At 30.3% G+C, this 14,792-nt stretch overlaps 1 protein-coding gene across 1 annotated transcript; it reads right to left on the bottom strand.

The window, feature by feature from the left end:
• Positions 1-6,208: 6,208 nt before the first annotated feature.
• On the bottom strand, positions 6,209-8,331 carry LOC120087087 (probable WRKY transcription factor 17). Its single transcript, XM_039043961.1, has 3 exons — positions 7,440-8,331; positions 6,886-7,011; positions 6,209-6,784 (listed from the first exon to the last, which is right to left on the bottom strand). Exons 1-3 carry the CDS (start codon positions 8,204-8,206, stop codon positions 6,610-6,612), a joined length of 1,068 nt encoding a protein of 355 aa, XP_038899889.1. The 5' UTR covers positions 8,207-8,331; the 3' UTR covers positions 6,209-6,609.
• Positions 8,332-14,792: the final 6,461 nt, after the last annotated feature.

Below are 14,792 nucleotides of genomic sequence, written 5' to 3' on the forward strand. Positions count from 1 at the left end.
TCATTCGTGGCAGAGACTTTCATTTCACTAAGATGACCATAGGTAACATGACCTTAATCCTAAGTGAGTTGGAAACTCCTGCCTATGAGGGCGGTCCTTTGATTTACATGGGTGAGAGTGACCAGATTACCGACTCAAATCTACCATTTTAGGGATTCTTCTAATTGGGGAGCTGGGAACTTAGCTATACGAGATGGAATTCATTTCTTCCTCGAAGCAAGGGTAAGTAGATAGATTGCTCCCTTAAAGGCTGATTCCGGGGCTTGAACAATGTGACGTCACACACTTTCTCATGGCCTGAAAGGTGTTCACTCATAGTAGGACTATGATGTATTGTTCATTAGAGAAATCAGTGGTACTTAAGGAGTTTGATGTAACTACAGGAGCAAAATGGTAAATTGGTCCAGCTGTACTTACGAGCGATCTATGAAGGGTTATCGTACTGTTGATTGGTTATATCCAATGGATACAAAAATATATATCTAGTACGAAGTGTGCAATTGCCAGTCTTTAATGGAGTGTTCAGCAGTTAACGGATGGTGGATATCGTGATTAAAGAGTTTAGTCAGTTATTCACGTACCGTTGGAGCTTCAAGCAGGTCCATAAGGTCCCTTTGGTAGCTCAATGGATTCAAGTTGAGAATCAGTTTTTGGATTTGTTTGAAGTGTTCAAATTAACAAGAGGGAATTTGATTATATATGATATAATTAAATTGGTTCAATTATATGTGATATAATTGATTTAATGTATAGATATATTAATTGGAGTAATTGATATAAATATAATTTATATTAAATAAAGGAGAAAAAACTATGGTTTAAATATTACATATGAAGTGATATTAAAACTATAAGTTATAAATATAATATGATAATTTAGTTATTATATTTATATAATAAAAACAATTATGAGATAACTGTTTGGTTGGTTATTTATTTTCTCCATTAACCGTGCAAGTGGGAGGTTAATTTCAGTTTTGAATAACTAAAGGATAAAATGAAAAGAGTTTTCATTTTATGCACCATTGCTTCATTATCAGGTTTACAAAACGATCGCTCATGAGAGAGACTATACAATAGCCCTCATGAGAGATTAACGATCAAGTGAGAGATTAAATGATCGAGCGAGAGACTACACGATCGAGCGAGATTTTCCAGACGATTGCTCACGAGAGCGAGAGTTACTAAATGATCAAGTATCCACTGTCTATGCGATAGACAAAATCTTTCTCCCACTTACTTGATTGTGTAGTTTGATCGTATACTTCCTCCTTTCTTTTACCAAATTCACACAGAGCCCACACCTCCTGGATTCTCACTTCGAGAATACCAAGGTTGCCAAGTGGTAGTGTCAAGGGCTGCTATTCGAGGATCAGACTGTTCCTGATTGTGACGACAACGAGAGATTGCTAGACGATTGCTCACAAGAGCAAGATATTGTCGGATGATTGCTCACGAGAGCGACAGATTTTCAAAAGAAGAGTTCTTCAAAGATATATCTCTCAATTTCTTTTGTATTTGATTAAGAAAGCATGTTGTAATTTTCTTTAAGATGCATAATTGTTCTTGTATGTTTGTGAATATGTTTATTCTTTCACAATGGGCTTGGAAAGATCTTGATTCCGCTCACTAGTTCTCTTAAATAAGAGTTCTTTCACCTTGCAGTTTCCATGACCTCATGCTTCTTGGACAGATCTTCAGATAAGCTTGCCAAGATATACGAGACTTTTTGTTGGCCTTTATCCACTAGTCATAAGCATCCTTCGTAGCCTGGGATGCATTGCCAGTAGGGATCAGAGGACAATCCTCTAATAAGAAGAACCATAGATCGTCAACAACAAGAATCACATTCAAGCTAGACTTCCACATAGAGTAATTATTTTCAGTAAGTTTTTCATTTTAAGCGGTGCAATTATTGAGGAAGTTATTGCTGAAAATAAAAAAACAAACGTTGACCGTATTAGTTATCTTTGCCTTAACACATCGCACAAGCAAACAATTGCAAACTATCCAATCAATTTGCAAAAACAATCAATCATAGAATACTAATAAACTATTCATTTAGTTTTTGCAACGATACTTTAGGGGTTTAGAGCAACAGCTACCGAAAGGTGATCAACCACTCCTCCTCTAAAATGAGATAGCTCTCAGCTAATTCTAATGCCAAAATAACTCATATTCCTATAGACATTAGCCACCATTGTTCGGTCAAGGATTCGTTAACTCTTAACTCATCATCGTAAATGTAACCCTCCCACTTTTAGATCCCAGAGGTACGCACCAACAGGCTACCGTTAGGAATGACAACTATTAGTAATTAACCTAAGTGACCTTATCCTTTTCAGGAGTTCACCGTGTTCCGAATCTAATGATCAAGCCCTCTGAAGGGATAGTTGCTTCAGGACAACATGAAGGTAGATCATGAGAATCTTAGGGTGTGACCTAGGGGTGGAGATTAAAGGATACATTGACACGCAACTGCTCCCACTTACTATAGACACTTTCCCCATTCACCTTGTTATTGACCCATGCAAACATTTTCCCTAGGGAGGTCGTGCCCAAAGAGACACGACTTGATATAAATATCTAGTTTTGTACTTTTCCTCCAACTAAAATGTCCTGCGTTATTTTAGGGTTATCTACCTTAGATAAATTCGGCTAAGTCAATCTATCTAAGTCTATACCTATTATAACTCTTACAAAAAGGTCTTTACACTATTTTCTAGTTGAATTAAACCCAACTTAGTGACATTGCATTCTAATAGTAAACTATGATTAATTCAACTCATGTTCCAGGTCAATTTCTAGGTAAGAGGTGTTTTGTAAATCGTTAACTTAAATACCTCCAGCCTAGACAAAACCTAACCGGTAGAGTTCTCTTACAATCATAGTCATGTTTTTCCTACTTAGTTCATTAAAACTATTTTAGAACTAAGTAAGAACTAATTTTAATCCTAATAGAATTAAAATGATCTTAGGACTAATTAATTTTAAATAATTTAAAATTAATTAATTTATCATATGATTCTATGTTTGCATGCAATTCTTGATTATAGATTGACGGTTTATAATCTTTTTTTAATTATTTTCAAATTTTAATGATGAGCCCTATAATCATGCTCTCTATGGTTTAATTTAATTAACAGTTATATTCTAATTAATTAAATAATTAAACCATAAAAAAATGCATTGCATAAATATAATATAACAATTATATTATTATTATGGATGTGTTACGCTCAATATATCTTGATTTTCATATTTAATTAACATAACTCCTTATATTAAGCTAAACATGAAAATTATACAAGTATACTCTACACATTGTATTAAATATAATTGTTTATATTTAACCTATGTAATTATATGCTTCATGCTTTATTATGGTTATTTAGGCAAGATAAATATAAGATAGACAATAGCTATTTATTATAATAAACATTAATAACATTTTATTAATGATCGGTCAAAAGTTACATTTACTATCTACGAGCTTTAGGGCATAAGACCCAACAACATTATAATATAAAATTTTAATGATAGAAACAAATATTTGAATATGATTCAAATATTAATTATATGAATGTAATTCATATTAAAACTATAAATTAAAATTAATATGAATATGATTCATATTAACATTATTGTTTCTATGAGAGATAAATAAACTATAGGTTATATTATATATAATAAAATATAAACTATAGATTATATGTTATATAGGATATAATATGTGGTTGGTATTTATAATAAGTTAGTTATTGTGAATTATTTAATTCAAAATTATGGTTTTTTTTATATTAATTTTGAATTTTTGAAAAATGTGAGAGGGAGAGTTAGTTTTAATAACTCCCTCCCCTCTCTCCCTCAGCCTCTCTTTTTTTTTCTACGACGTGAAAAAACTCACAGAGGGTTCATACCTATTATCTTCCTCTCATTCTTCAAGGACTCAATGATTTGTTCTCTATATGAATACTCGTTCTTAATTTTTTTCTCTCAACAAAATCCCTTCTGCCAAAATCAATCCCCTAAAAGTCTACTCCTCTCTAGTCGATTCTCAACCATTGAGAATAACGGGAATAGCTTTTGATGGTGTCCATTGATGTTGTTGCGATCGTGTGTTCATGAATGGGACAGTCCCATTTGTTCGTGACCAGAGAGGTTTTGTAAAGATTTTTGGTCTCCAACAGTAAGATCCAAATCCATATTTTTCTCTCTATTTTTTATGGAAGTATGTTGTACAAATTAGCAATTGTTGTTTATTGTGTAAAAGTCTTGGTTGCTCTTAATTTTCTACTTGTTTCTCAAACTGAAATTAAAATCGTATGGCATTCAAGTGCTTCCACTTGGGATTCAATCCCTTCAACTTGAACTTGTTATTAATTTTAAAAAGTATGTTTTCTTATTATGATACAATTTATTCCCCAGCAACTCTTAAAAATAATTTTTTAGCACTTTTGGAAGAAACATTTTATAATAAAAATTGAAATTGAGTTGTGACTAACCCCAACCAACTCAACCTAAATGTTTCATGGTTAAATTGGGTTAGGTTGGATTCATTATCTAATAATGGCTATTTGGATTGAAGGAATTTCCAATCCAAACAATTGAGTTGGATTTTAAAAGTACTTCAACCCGACCCAATCCAACCTATGAACCCGCCTAAATTGTCATCACATGGTTATCATTACTATCTTGATAGTTTTTTTATATATATATAACAGTAAAATCTCTAAAGGGTCAATGATAAAGAAGCTTATTAAAACCAGTTACGCCTGTTTGATAGGTAACTAAGATTTATGTTTTCAAATTTAAGTAAGTACGTGTTTGGTTGGCAATCTAGATTTTGCTTTTGAAACTTATTTTTGGATTATGGGATTCAAGCAGTGTAAATTTTAAAAACAACCTTTTTATGTTTTCAATGTATTCAAATTTTAAGATGCAAAATTATACTAAAAATGATTTTTTTAAAGAAAATAACAAATATACTCTTTTATGTTTTCAATGTATTCAAATTTTAAAAACAATGACTTAATATAGATTCACTTGTTTTAGATGATAGTTCAATCAATATGTCTATTAATATTTACTTGATCAACAAAATTCAACCTAGAAAATAAATTTTAGATTTTTATCTCTTTTCCATCTCGAATAATGACTAGTTTCTTCACGTGACAAAATTATCACAAATGTATTGTCAAATAGAATAATAACTTTTTACATATCATATTATATTCATTAATCATGGTGAGATTGGATTGATTCAATATAATTCAAAAGTGAAATTGATTGGAGGAGGCCTACCTAATTGAATGGTGGTAAGATTTGACTTTAACGATGGAGAATTGACTAAAAACTGACAATAAACTATCATAGAGGCTAAAAAAAGTAGTTTTTTCAAATTTTGATTTTGTCTAAGAATTTAACTTTCTATAACTAACAAAATGCAAATCATGGTAAAAAAAAAATAGGAGAATATAGACTTAACTTTTAAAAACTAAATATAAAAAACGATTATCAATTAGAGCATTAGGATTTTAAGTCTATTAACACTCCATACTCTCTAAAATTTCTATTCTTTTATTTGTTTATCTTTTACGAGTCAGAATTTTTAAAAACTAAAAAAGAAATTGGCAAAAGAATTGTTTAAAATTTGACGAAGAATTTTTATTTAATATTTTAATTAAAAAAAAAAAGGATAAATGTGCTATATTTTCATTTTTATTTTTTGGTCGGAGATTGGATATGTTTTTTTTTCGATTCGGTGACTTGGGAGGTGTTGGGTCTCGTTTTATTCAAACACTTCGGCGTGAAAAAATGGGCCACAGTCCAATTAAATGAAAAGCCCATTTTGCCCTTCTTCTTTTATTTGACTTTTTTTAATAATTATATATTTTTTTCATAAGAAAACTAGCAAAAATAGAGAGAAAAATAAATAAAACACTCCACAATTCATAGAGTTGAACAGGAATTTATTTTCCCCAAGGAAAAAGACAATCGGAGGGTTCTTTTTTAATTTAAAAAAGAAAAAACTATAAGAAAATTTAAAAAAGAACATAGAATATATGCCTAAGTTTGCATCTTTAAATAAAAGAAAGGGTCAATTTCGAAATAAGTGAAATAAAGTATTAATTCTCGAAAAAAATCAAGTAAGACTTTTGCAGTTCTCGAGAAACAAAAAGATATCATTAAGTAACTTTTTAATTAATTCTAGTGGGAAAAAAAAGTCTTTTTATTGAATGGGCCCCACATACCAATTTGTGAATTTGATTGATTGACAACCTCTCACCGGTAACTGACCACCATTTTCCACCTTCTTTTGACTTTTCATACCCTCACCAATCAACCCCTAAACATTTTCCAATTTCCATTTTCCCCCCCAACTTTTATTTATATTTTCAAACACACCCAGATTCTATCTGCCAGAATGCGAATATTTTTACCAAAAAAGAAAGAAAAAAAAAAACAATTTTTTTTTAATTCTGAATTTCTTCGTCTTTTTTTTTTTTTAATGTACAATCATCAGAAGAGATAAAATAAAAGTCAAAATTCAAATTTTCTTTTTCTTTTTTCTCCTCATTCCCTCTCCAAACCCACTTTATTTTTCCTTCAAGTTGACTCAAAAACTAAAGCTACTCCAGGCGCCATATTTTCCGGCAACGAGCTCTGCGTATGGCGGTGCTCTCCTTCATACGTTACAATCAACATCGCCGGATCGTTCGGATCTCTCTCCACGTGTTTCCTCGCCGGACATCCCCTCATTGTGCTACACTTATAATATCCCCTGAAATTAAGTTTCACAAAAAATCGTTCAGTCAAATCGGTAAATTACAATAAATCGCCGCCGACACGGCGTTGAGTTGCTCTTATTTAGTTTATACTCACCGTGGGTATGGAGATCCTTTGATTGGCTTCTGACCGTACTTCCTCCAAGAGTACTCGTCCGGTGGAATATCGGCGATTTTTGAACTAATCGCCGGGACTCGAATCGTCTTTTTCAACCGATTTTTTCTGTAGAAGAAAACGACGACGGTCAATATTTTATTGGAATCCGTTGGGAAAATTGTGAGTTTTAAAATGGAGGTGGTGGGGCCCACATGTGACCAAAGTCAACGGTCAACAATTAAGGCTGAGAACGAGACAAAACTGCTTTATTGCCAAGTTGAATTTTTTTTTTTCCAAGTTTCCGAATTATTATAATTTTTCTAAATTACTAAACCACCCCACCTAATCGTGTCAGTGTCACGCGTGTTGTGCCCACTAACTCGCTAACTGTTCCCAATTACAACTCGGACGAGTCAACTCGTCCCACTCGTTCTCCATCAACATAGTTCTTTGCTAGAAATTTTTAGGGTTACTGTTCTTCCGAATATCACTCAAAGAAATATTCGATTGTTTTGTTAAATTAAGTGAGGAGAATGTGAAATTAGATTCGTTACCTTCTCTTTGAGCAATGGCACTTGCCGGAAACAGATGTTGATCCGGAAAATTTCCCGGATAAATCTTCGGAATGATCGTGTTCGTGACATCTCTTCTTGTAGGGCGTCACCGAGAGCGGCGGTTTACCACCGGAAGCAGTCGGCGCTGGTGCTAAAAAGATCGACGTTCCTAATTTTCCATTGGATACACTTCCGTCTCCGGTTATAGCAGAGGACATAAACGAGGAGCTCGAAGAGACGCTGAAGGTATCCTTAGAAAATTCCAAATCGGTTCCCTTAGGGTTAGAGTTCAAAATATTCGGCCTAGTGAAATCGAGAGTCATACTCTGAGGCTGCGACTGAAGGAAGTTGGCCGCGACAGCAACGACTTTCGCCTGCGGCTGAGCGACGGTAGCCGAAGCGGCCACTGTCGCGGCAAACGGCGGAGCAGGAACATTCGTCGGTGAAGTAAACGGAGTAGGAGTGAGATTCATGGCCTGATTTTGAGGAAGAGATAGATGAGCAGATGAACCGGAGGACGAGGAGGATGCCGAAGAAACCGGACCTCGCCGGAATCTGGCGTGACCGGTTCGATTGAGGAGAGAAATCACTTTCTTGAACTTGGAAACGGTTGCATCTGTTAGGTCAGAGCAATCGACATGGCTTGAAGATTGCTTGTGAGAAAGAAGACGAATCAAATGCTCCATACTCTTCAATCCTTGCGATGCAGCCTCTTGAATAGCGATTTGATCGTCCATCTTTGGAAAACTCATCAGATCCACCGCCATAGTTAAGAGCTTCAAGCAAAGAAAATAGAAACAGAGACGAAAAAGTCTGAACTACAAGAATAAGATCATTGAAGAAGCAGAGGAGAAAAATTAGTTTTCGGAGAAAGTAAGACGAAGGTTGAAGGTTGGGGATGATTTAATGGAGTTGGAGGTGACCGGATGACCGGGTAAGCAGGTTGGGAGTCAAAGTGGATTCTTGATCCAACGGTGGAGATTCGTTAAAAGACGTACAGAGTGGGGCATATTTGGGAAAAGGGCAAAAAAAGAAAGGAAAAGAAAAGGAGCAAAAGAGAAAAAAAAAATCAGAAGAAGGAAGAAAACAGACCAAATCCTTTTCAACGCTTTGCGAAAACGACGACGTATTTAAAATTGTTTTTAGAATTTGTGCATTTTGCATACGATATATCGTGAAAATATCGTTGAATTCGCGAGAAAGTTTGCGATATATAATACTGAACAAAACGACGAACTATTCTGTGTTTTGATGAAAAAAGCTGACCAAAAGTGGGGATCACGTGGAGCTGTTCTATTATTCTTGTAATTTAACCTCCAAATGTTGACCAAACTTTATTATAATATATATTATTTCAAATTTATTTTCCATATAATTTTTTCCTTCCCTTTTTTTAAATATATTTGTTTTGATTGCCAATTTTCTAAAAATTTATTATAAAGTCTTACAAATAATAATTAATATTTTTGTTGATCCGCTCAATATTCACCTTAGTCCTATTTTAATAATTTCTATATCTTCGCATCAATTCCTTTACCAACAAATTTTGAGTTTTGTTGAATCCAACTTGGTTTAACTATAATTGATATGCATATTCTCTTTTAAGGTTAGAGGTTTGATCTTTAAATTATTGTAATTGCATTAAAAAAGACTCTTAATTATTATATATTTAGTAAAAACATGTCGAATTACAAATTTGGTTACTATGATAGGAAGAAAGTTGAAATTTAGCCCCAACGATTTTAAAAGTTATAATTTAGTCCTTATAATTTGATAAAACTTCATAAATAGTATTTCTAATTTAATAAAATAGTTGTTTTCAAATATATGAAACTTACCAAAATATTTACAAATATAGCAAAATTTCACTGTCTATCTACGATAAATCGCGATAGACTACTACCCGTGTCTATCTAATAGTCTATCACGGTCTATTGCATATAAAAGGTAATATTTTGTTATTATTTGAAAAATTAACAGCTTTGTAATTTAAAATAATTTTCTTTAATAACATTCACGTAAATAGTCTTTATAAAATATATAGGAATTATTTACGAATGTTTCAACAAACCATGTAAATTAAATTATAATTGTAAACCACATAGGCTAAATTATAACCTTCTTTAGATTACGAGGACAACATTTTAGTCTACGTTTGTACTTTAATCTCGAAAATAAAATAGTGAAAAATAAATGAATAAAATTTAAAATTGTTTTTTCTCATCCAGATAAGTACATAATTTAAAGACTCGATTTGTGATAGACTTGAAATTTTACAAAAATAAAAGTACTATAAAAAAGGCACTAAAATAAAATCAAATTGATATTCAATAAATTCATACATCCAAATGGAATAATCCACAGAGTTTAGAACCAAACTTTATTATAAAGATATACTATTTCCGGTAGATGGAAATGGAACGCCTTTTTAAAAAATAATAACAATAAGAAGAACCGTCGAATTCTTTCGCGATGATCCGACGGTGGAGATTCACTCAAAGAGTTGACGACGACTTTTTGCATCCTCTCATTTAATAATTTGAGCATTTGAATTTTATGCCACGTGTTGAAAGCATTAAAAGAGTATGGAAATTAGCTGGTGCCAATTGAAGAAAATATTTGAACAAAAAATATTTTTTAAAAAATATTTCGGGTTTTTTTTTCATTTAATAATTAATTATTGTGTGGTGCAGAGCAACTTTTAATAAAGTAAGCGATAATTGTTTAAAAAAAAATAAACAATAAATAAATAAAGTAAGCGATAACTTTCTCGAAACCTTTTGACCTAATTGAGGGATTAGGACTAATCATGAGAATATTTATTAAATATTATCAACTTGCTTAATAACTTGAAATTAAATAAGTAAGATTGGAATGGTTGATTGAATATTTAAAATAAAATATTATTATAAACTCCTACAATTTTAATAGAGTCAATTGCCATTAATGATTTACTTTTTAAGTTGTTATTAATTTATTAATTAATTATTAAGCTTGTGAATTTTAAACGTAGAGGGAATGGAGGCTATTTTCCTTGTTTTTTTGTATTATACTTTATTTTAAAATATTGTGTTCGTAATTTTAATAGTTAGTATTTTGAAATTATATGGTTGTCTTATTTTGTGGTCAATATTTTTAATTCAAACCATAGATTTATCTAGTTCAAAGTTCGATCTTGTATACCTCTCTCTCTCTCTCTTTTGTCAATCTTTTAAATTTCCAAAAACAACTTTGAAGAATTGGTCAAATTTGTTTACAAATTTTTCTATAATGAAATTAAACCCAAAAAAAAAAACAGATGGAATGTTTAAAGACCCATGTCAAAATACCTTGCTTACAATGTTAAAAGTAAAATTACTGGTAATTAAGAAATCTTTTTAACTTTTGATTACTGATATTGATAGATTTGGATCCCATGACATCATCGACTTTATGAAGTTTGCAAATTATTTGGTCAAGAAAATGAAGAGACTCGAGTAGTAAATCCACATGATATGACCCAATTATGACTTTGAAAGAAGTAAGTTTGTTTTTAACTTTAAAAACTCTCGCTACAACCAAAATTTTAAAGTCATATGTTTGGCAAGTACCACATTGGTTGTCCAAAATTTTATTATTTTCAAGTCACGTCTTCCCTGAATTAAAAACTCACCGCGTCGTATGAAGGTCATGTGTGTTTTTTTCTGTCTCAAATTTGACATCATCAATTACATTGGTTGTCGTTGTACTATCAAAATATTTATTTTGAATATTGTACTTTTAAAATGTTTCATATTCATTGCTATTTCAAAATGTTAATACTGTGTGTATTCGTGCATGAGTGGAGATAGAATACTCAAATCTTATTTTTCAGTAAAAAAATAAAACTCCACTCTCCCGATTGTAGGGTTGACAAAAATCTCCGCAGGTACCCGTCTCGATCAGGGCAGAGAATCCCCGATTTGATCGAGGATGGGGAGCATATCCCCACCCCATTTCCGACCCTAACCCTGCTATATAACATAATATTATGAAATAAAATTAAAAAAATAAAAACAATAAGTTTAAGCTAATGTTTTTTTTTTTTATTTCATAATATATATTTTTTTTTTGTTATATATCATTAGTTTTAACTTACTTTTTTATTTGTTTTTTATTTTTTAAAATTTTATTTCATAATATAATTAACTCTAATTTTTTATTAAATTTTAAAATAAATAAATGTTAGAATATTTTCTTTATTATTGAGTTAAATAAATAAAACAATAATAATACTAACTTGTTGCCTAAAAAGTGTATCATTTCGATATATATATATATATATATGTGTGTGTGTGTGTTTAAAAAAACATTAATTTTAAATTTTAAAAATTTAGAAAAAAAACTAATGGGCAGGGAATATTTCCCCGCGAGGACCCGATCCTCGAACAAGGATTTTTCGACTTCTCAAAATAGGGAATGGGACGGGATGGGGACAGGGAGTACATCCCGGCCCCGCCTCATTGCCAATCCTACTTGACTGTAGCTAATTATGATGTCATCTAACAATTTGAGTTGTATTCAAACTAACAATCTTTTATTTTTTTACTTCACAACTTTTCATATTTTGCTCTCTAATGACATTATTATTTCTTCAAAGTACGAAGTGATTGAAACAAGAAAGAAACAAGACTTGACATCATATATATTTTTTTTTCAAGATAAATAACATATATTTTATTTAAATATTATTTTAAAGTAAAGTTTTAAGTAAATACGTTTGTTTTTACTCTACAGCATTGCATAAAATACCATTTTAGCCATTATCTTGATTTTGTTTTCTAGAAGCACTTTATAAAAAAACATGGCATTAACATGTTGTTCCCCCTTCATTTGTTGATCATGTAAATTTATTTGTATGGAAATTAATTGAAATTGCATACAACAAGATATAAAACTTGTTTTACCAACACGAACACAATAATTAGTGCATATATATATATATATATATATATATATATAATTGTTCGTGTTTTAATTTATATTAAATAACTAACTTGCATTAAAAAATATAAAAAGACTAGATTGTTACTGTTTACCACTCGTATGCTACAAAATAAGTACAAAATTTGTAATATGAAATTACAATTAAACTAAATCTATGGCTTATTTTTCTCCTAATCGTACTTAATAAATTGAAAAGAGTAGTTAGTTGAAATCACATACAGTACAGTTTTGATATCATATTATACAATTAATAAATAAAAAGATAAAAACAATTAAGCAAGTTTTATGACTAAAATATAATATTGAAAAAAAAGTACAAAAGTTGTAATGGGAAATGTAAAAGTAAAAGTAAAACTTATATATATCTTTTGAAAATATACTTAGAAAAAAAAACACACAGAGTGATATTCACAAATCACAATGAAGAAAAATTCAAAAAGTGATTGGATAAGAGACAAACAAATGAATAGTCCTTTTGAATATATATATATATAGTTAAAGAATCATAAGAATAATTTTGAGTGGGTTTGAAAAAAAAATTAAAAAATATTATGTTGGTTTATAGTCAAATCAAATGTCTATAAAGCAAAGCAAAAACAGGTCTAACTAAATCATAAATCAACACCATAAACATGCCCTCCACCACTTTATTTTCTCTATCTTAATTTCTCCAATTAAATTTTCAACATTTCCCTATGGTTGACTTATCTACAATAACTTTAAGAAACATATATAATACTATATATATATATATATATATATACTCATTTTCAATAAGAAATGATTGTTTAAATCCCTTTCGGTAATATTTAAGTTTTTTTTTTATATGTTTTTTTTAAATATAAGTATCTAAACTTTACTTGAACCTCTAAAATTTCTATGTCATGTTGTTTGCTTTCTACCAATTTTTAAAGTTAAGTCAGTTTTTAAAAACAAAACAAAATAGTTTTTTAAAATGAGTTTTTTTGTTTTTAGATTTTGAATAAGAGTTCAAATGTTTATTCAAATAAAGTGAGAACCATGTAATGAAAATGGAACAAAACAAGCATAAATTAAAAAAAAAAAAAAAAAAAAAAAAAAAAAAAAACATAAAACTAAGAATAAATTGGTTGTGAAACAGACTCTTAATTTGTTCATTTAAAAATTAGTCAATCAAATTATAAATATTTTTGTTATAGTAATTATGAAAATAGATATCAAACCTCCAACTTAAGAAAAATAGATCGTGTCACTTATTGTTGAGTGGTGTAAAATTATAAACTTGTTATGTTAAAATACGAAGACTCGTTGAGGTAAAAGGTTGCAATGTCCACCTGCAATTGCTGTAATCCTAATCTTCCAAAAACAAAAAAGTTGATGCCTACTTCTAAACCTCCAAAAGAAAAATATTGTAAATAAATTTGAGTAATATAAATACCTCCAAAATTAATTTGAAATAAAGATGGATATAAATCAAGATTTTGATGCGATACTTCATAAAAAAAAATGACAACATTATTTTTAAATAAATAAATAATTTAATATTTATTACTTAAACTACATGATATATCTTAATAACCATCTACTAGGACAAAAAGAGAAAATTTAAATTCTCTATTCATAATCCCATGATTTTGCATTTAGTCAATATTTAATTTTATAACATATAACCAGGTAAAAATGTTAATAAATAGTTAAAAAAACAAAAAAACTAAATTTTAATAATTTAAAAATATGTACACTAAAAATAAACGATTGTATCATTATTTGCTTATGTTATTGAAATTGCAATCGAGAACCAAAGGGGGTGGGAAAAAAAACAAAAAAAACAAAGGACCGAGTCAATAGACGTCCGAGTTTGACTCGTCAGAAATCGTCAAGCAAGCGTGGGGTTTGGGCCAAAAGCAAAACCAACAAAATAGAGTGGTGGGTTCTAGAAGGGGAAAAATGTGATAAAAATTAAAAAATCATTGTTTTGACATATCAATTAATGAGTTCTTTGTCAAACAACAGAGCTCAATTAGCATCTTAATGTACTAAAAACAAAGAAATTTGTAGTTTAAATTTTTTAACTCATCATTGTATGTAGATGGTTGTTTAATTTTGGTTATTATATTTTTAATAAATTTTAATTTTAATCGATTTAAACTTAATTTATTATTTAAAAAAAAGTAATCAATCTAAAAAAACATAATACATCATTGAAGTATGAAATTTTTTTTATACTATCTTCATTCATTGATTGTCCAATGGTAGAGTTGGTAAAAATCCCTTGCGGGTCCCTGCCGCGATCAGGGTAGGAAATCCCCGGTTTGACCACGAATTGGATAAAATCGGGGATTATAACGGGATGGATCCCCGTCCTCGACCCAACCCTAATTAATTTTGCATATATATTTTTTAATATAT

This window comes from Benincasa hispida, chromosome 9 (genome assembly GCF_009727055.1).
Source record: "Benincasa hispida cultivar B227 chromosome 9, ASM972705v1, whole genome shotgun sequence".
NCBI lineage: Eukaryota > Viridiplantae > Streptophyta > Magnoliopsida > Cucurbitales > Cucurbitaceae > Benincasa > Benincasa hispida.

What these genes read in the sequence shown, in the direction of transcription:
- LOC120087087 (XM_039043961.1), bottom strand. Translation starts at nt 8,206, where the DNA reads ATGGCGGTGGATCTGATGAGTTTTCCAAAGATGGACGATCAAATCGCT. An exon ending in TGCCATTGCTCAAAGAGAAG is followed by an intron (nt 7,012 to 7,439) that starts GTAACGAATCTA and finishes TTTCTTCTACAG; the next exon opens with AAAAAATCGGTTGAAAAAGA. An exon ending in AAAGGATCTCCATACCCACG is followed by an intron (nt 6,785 to 6,885) that starts GTGAGTATAAAC and finishes ACTTAATTTCAG; the next exon opens with GGGATATTATAAGTGTAGCA.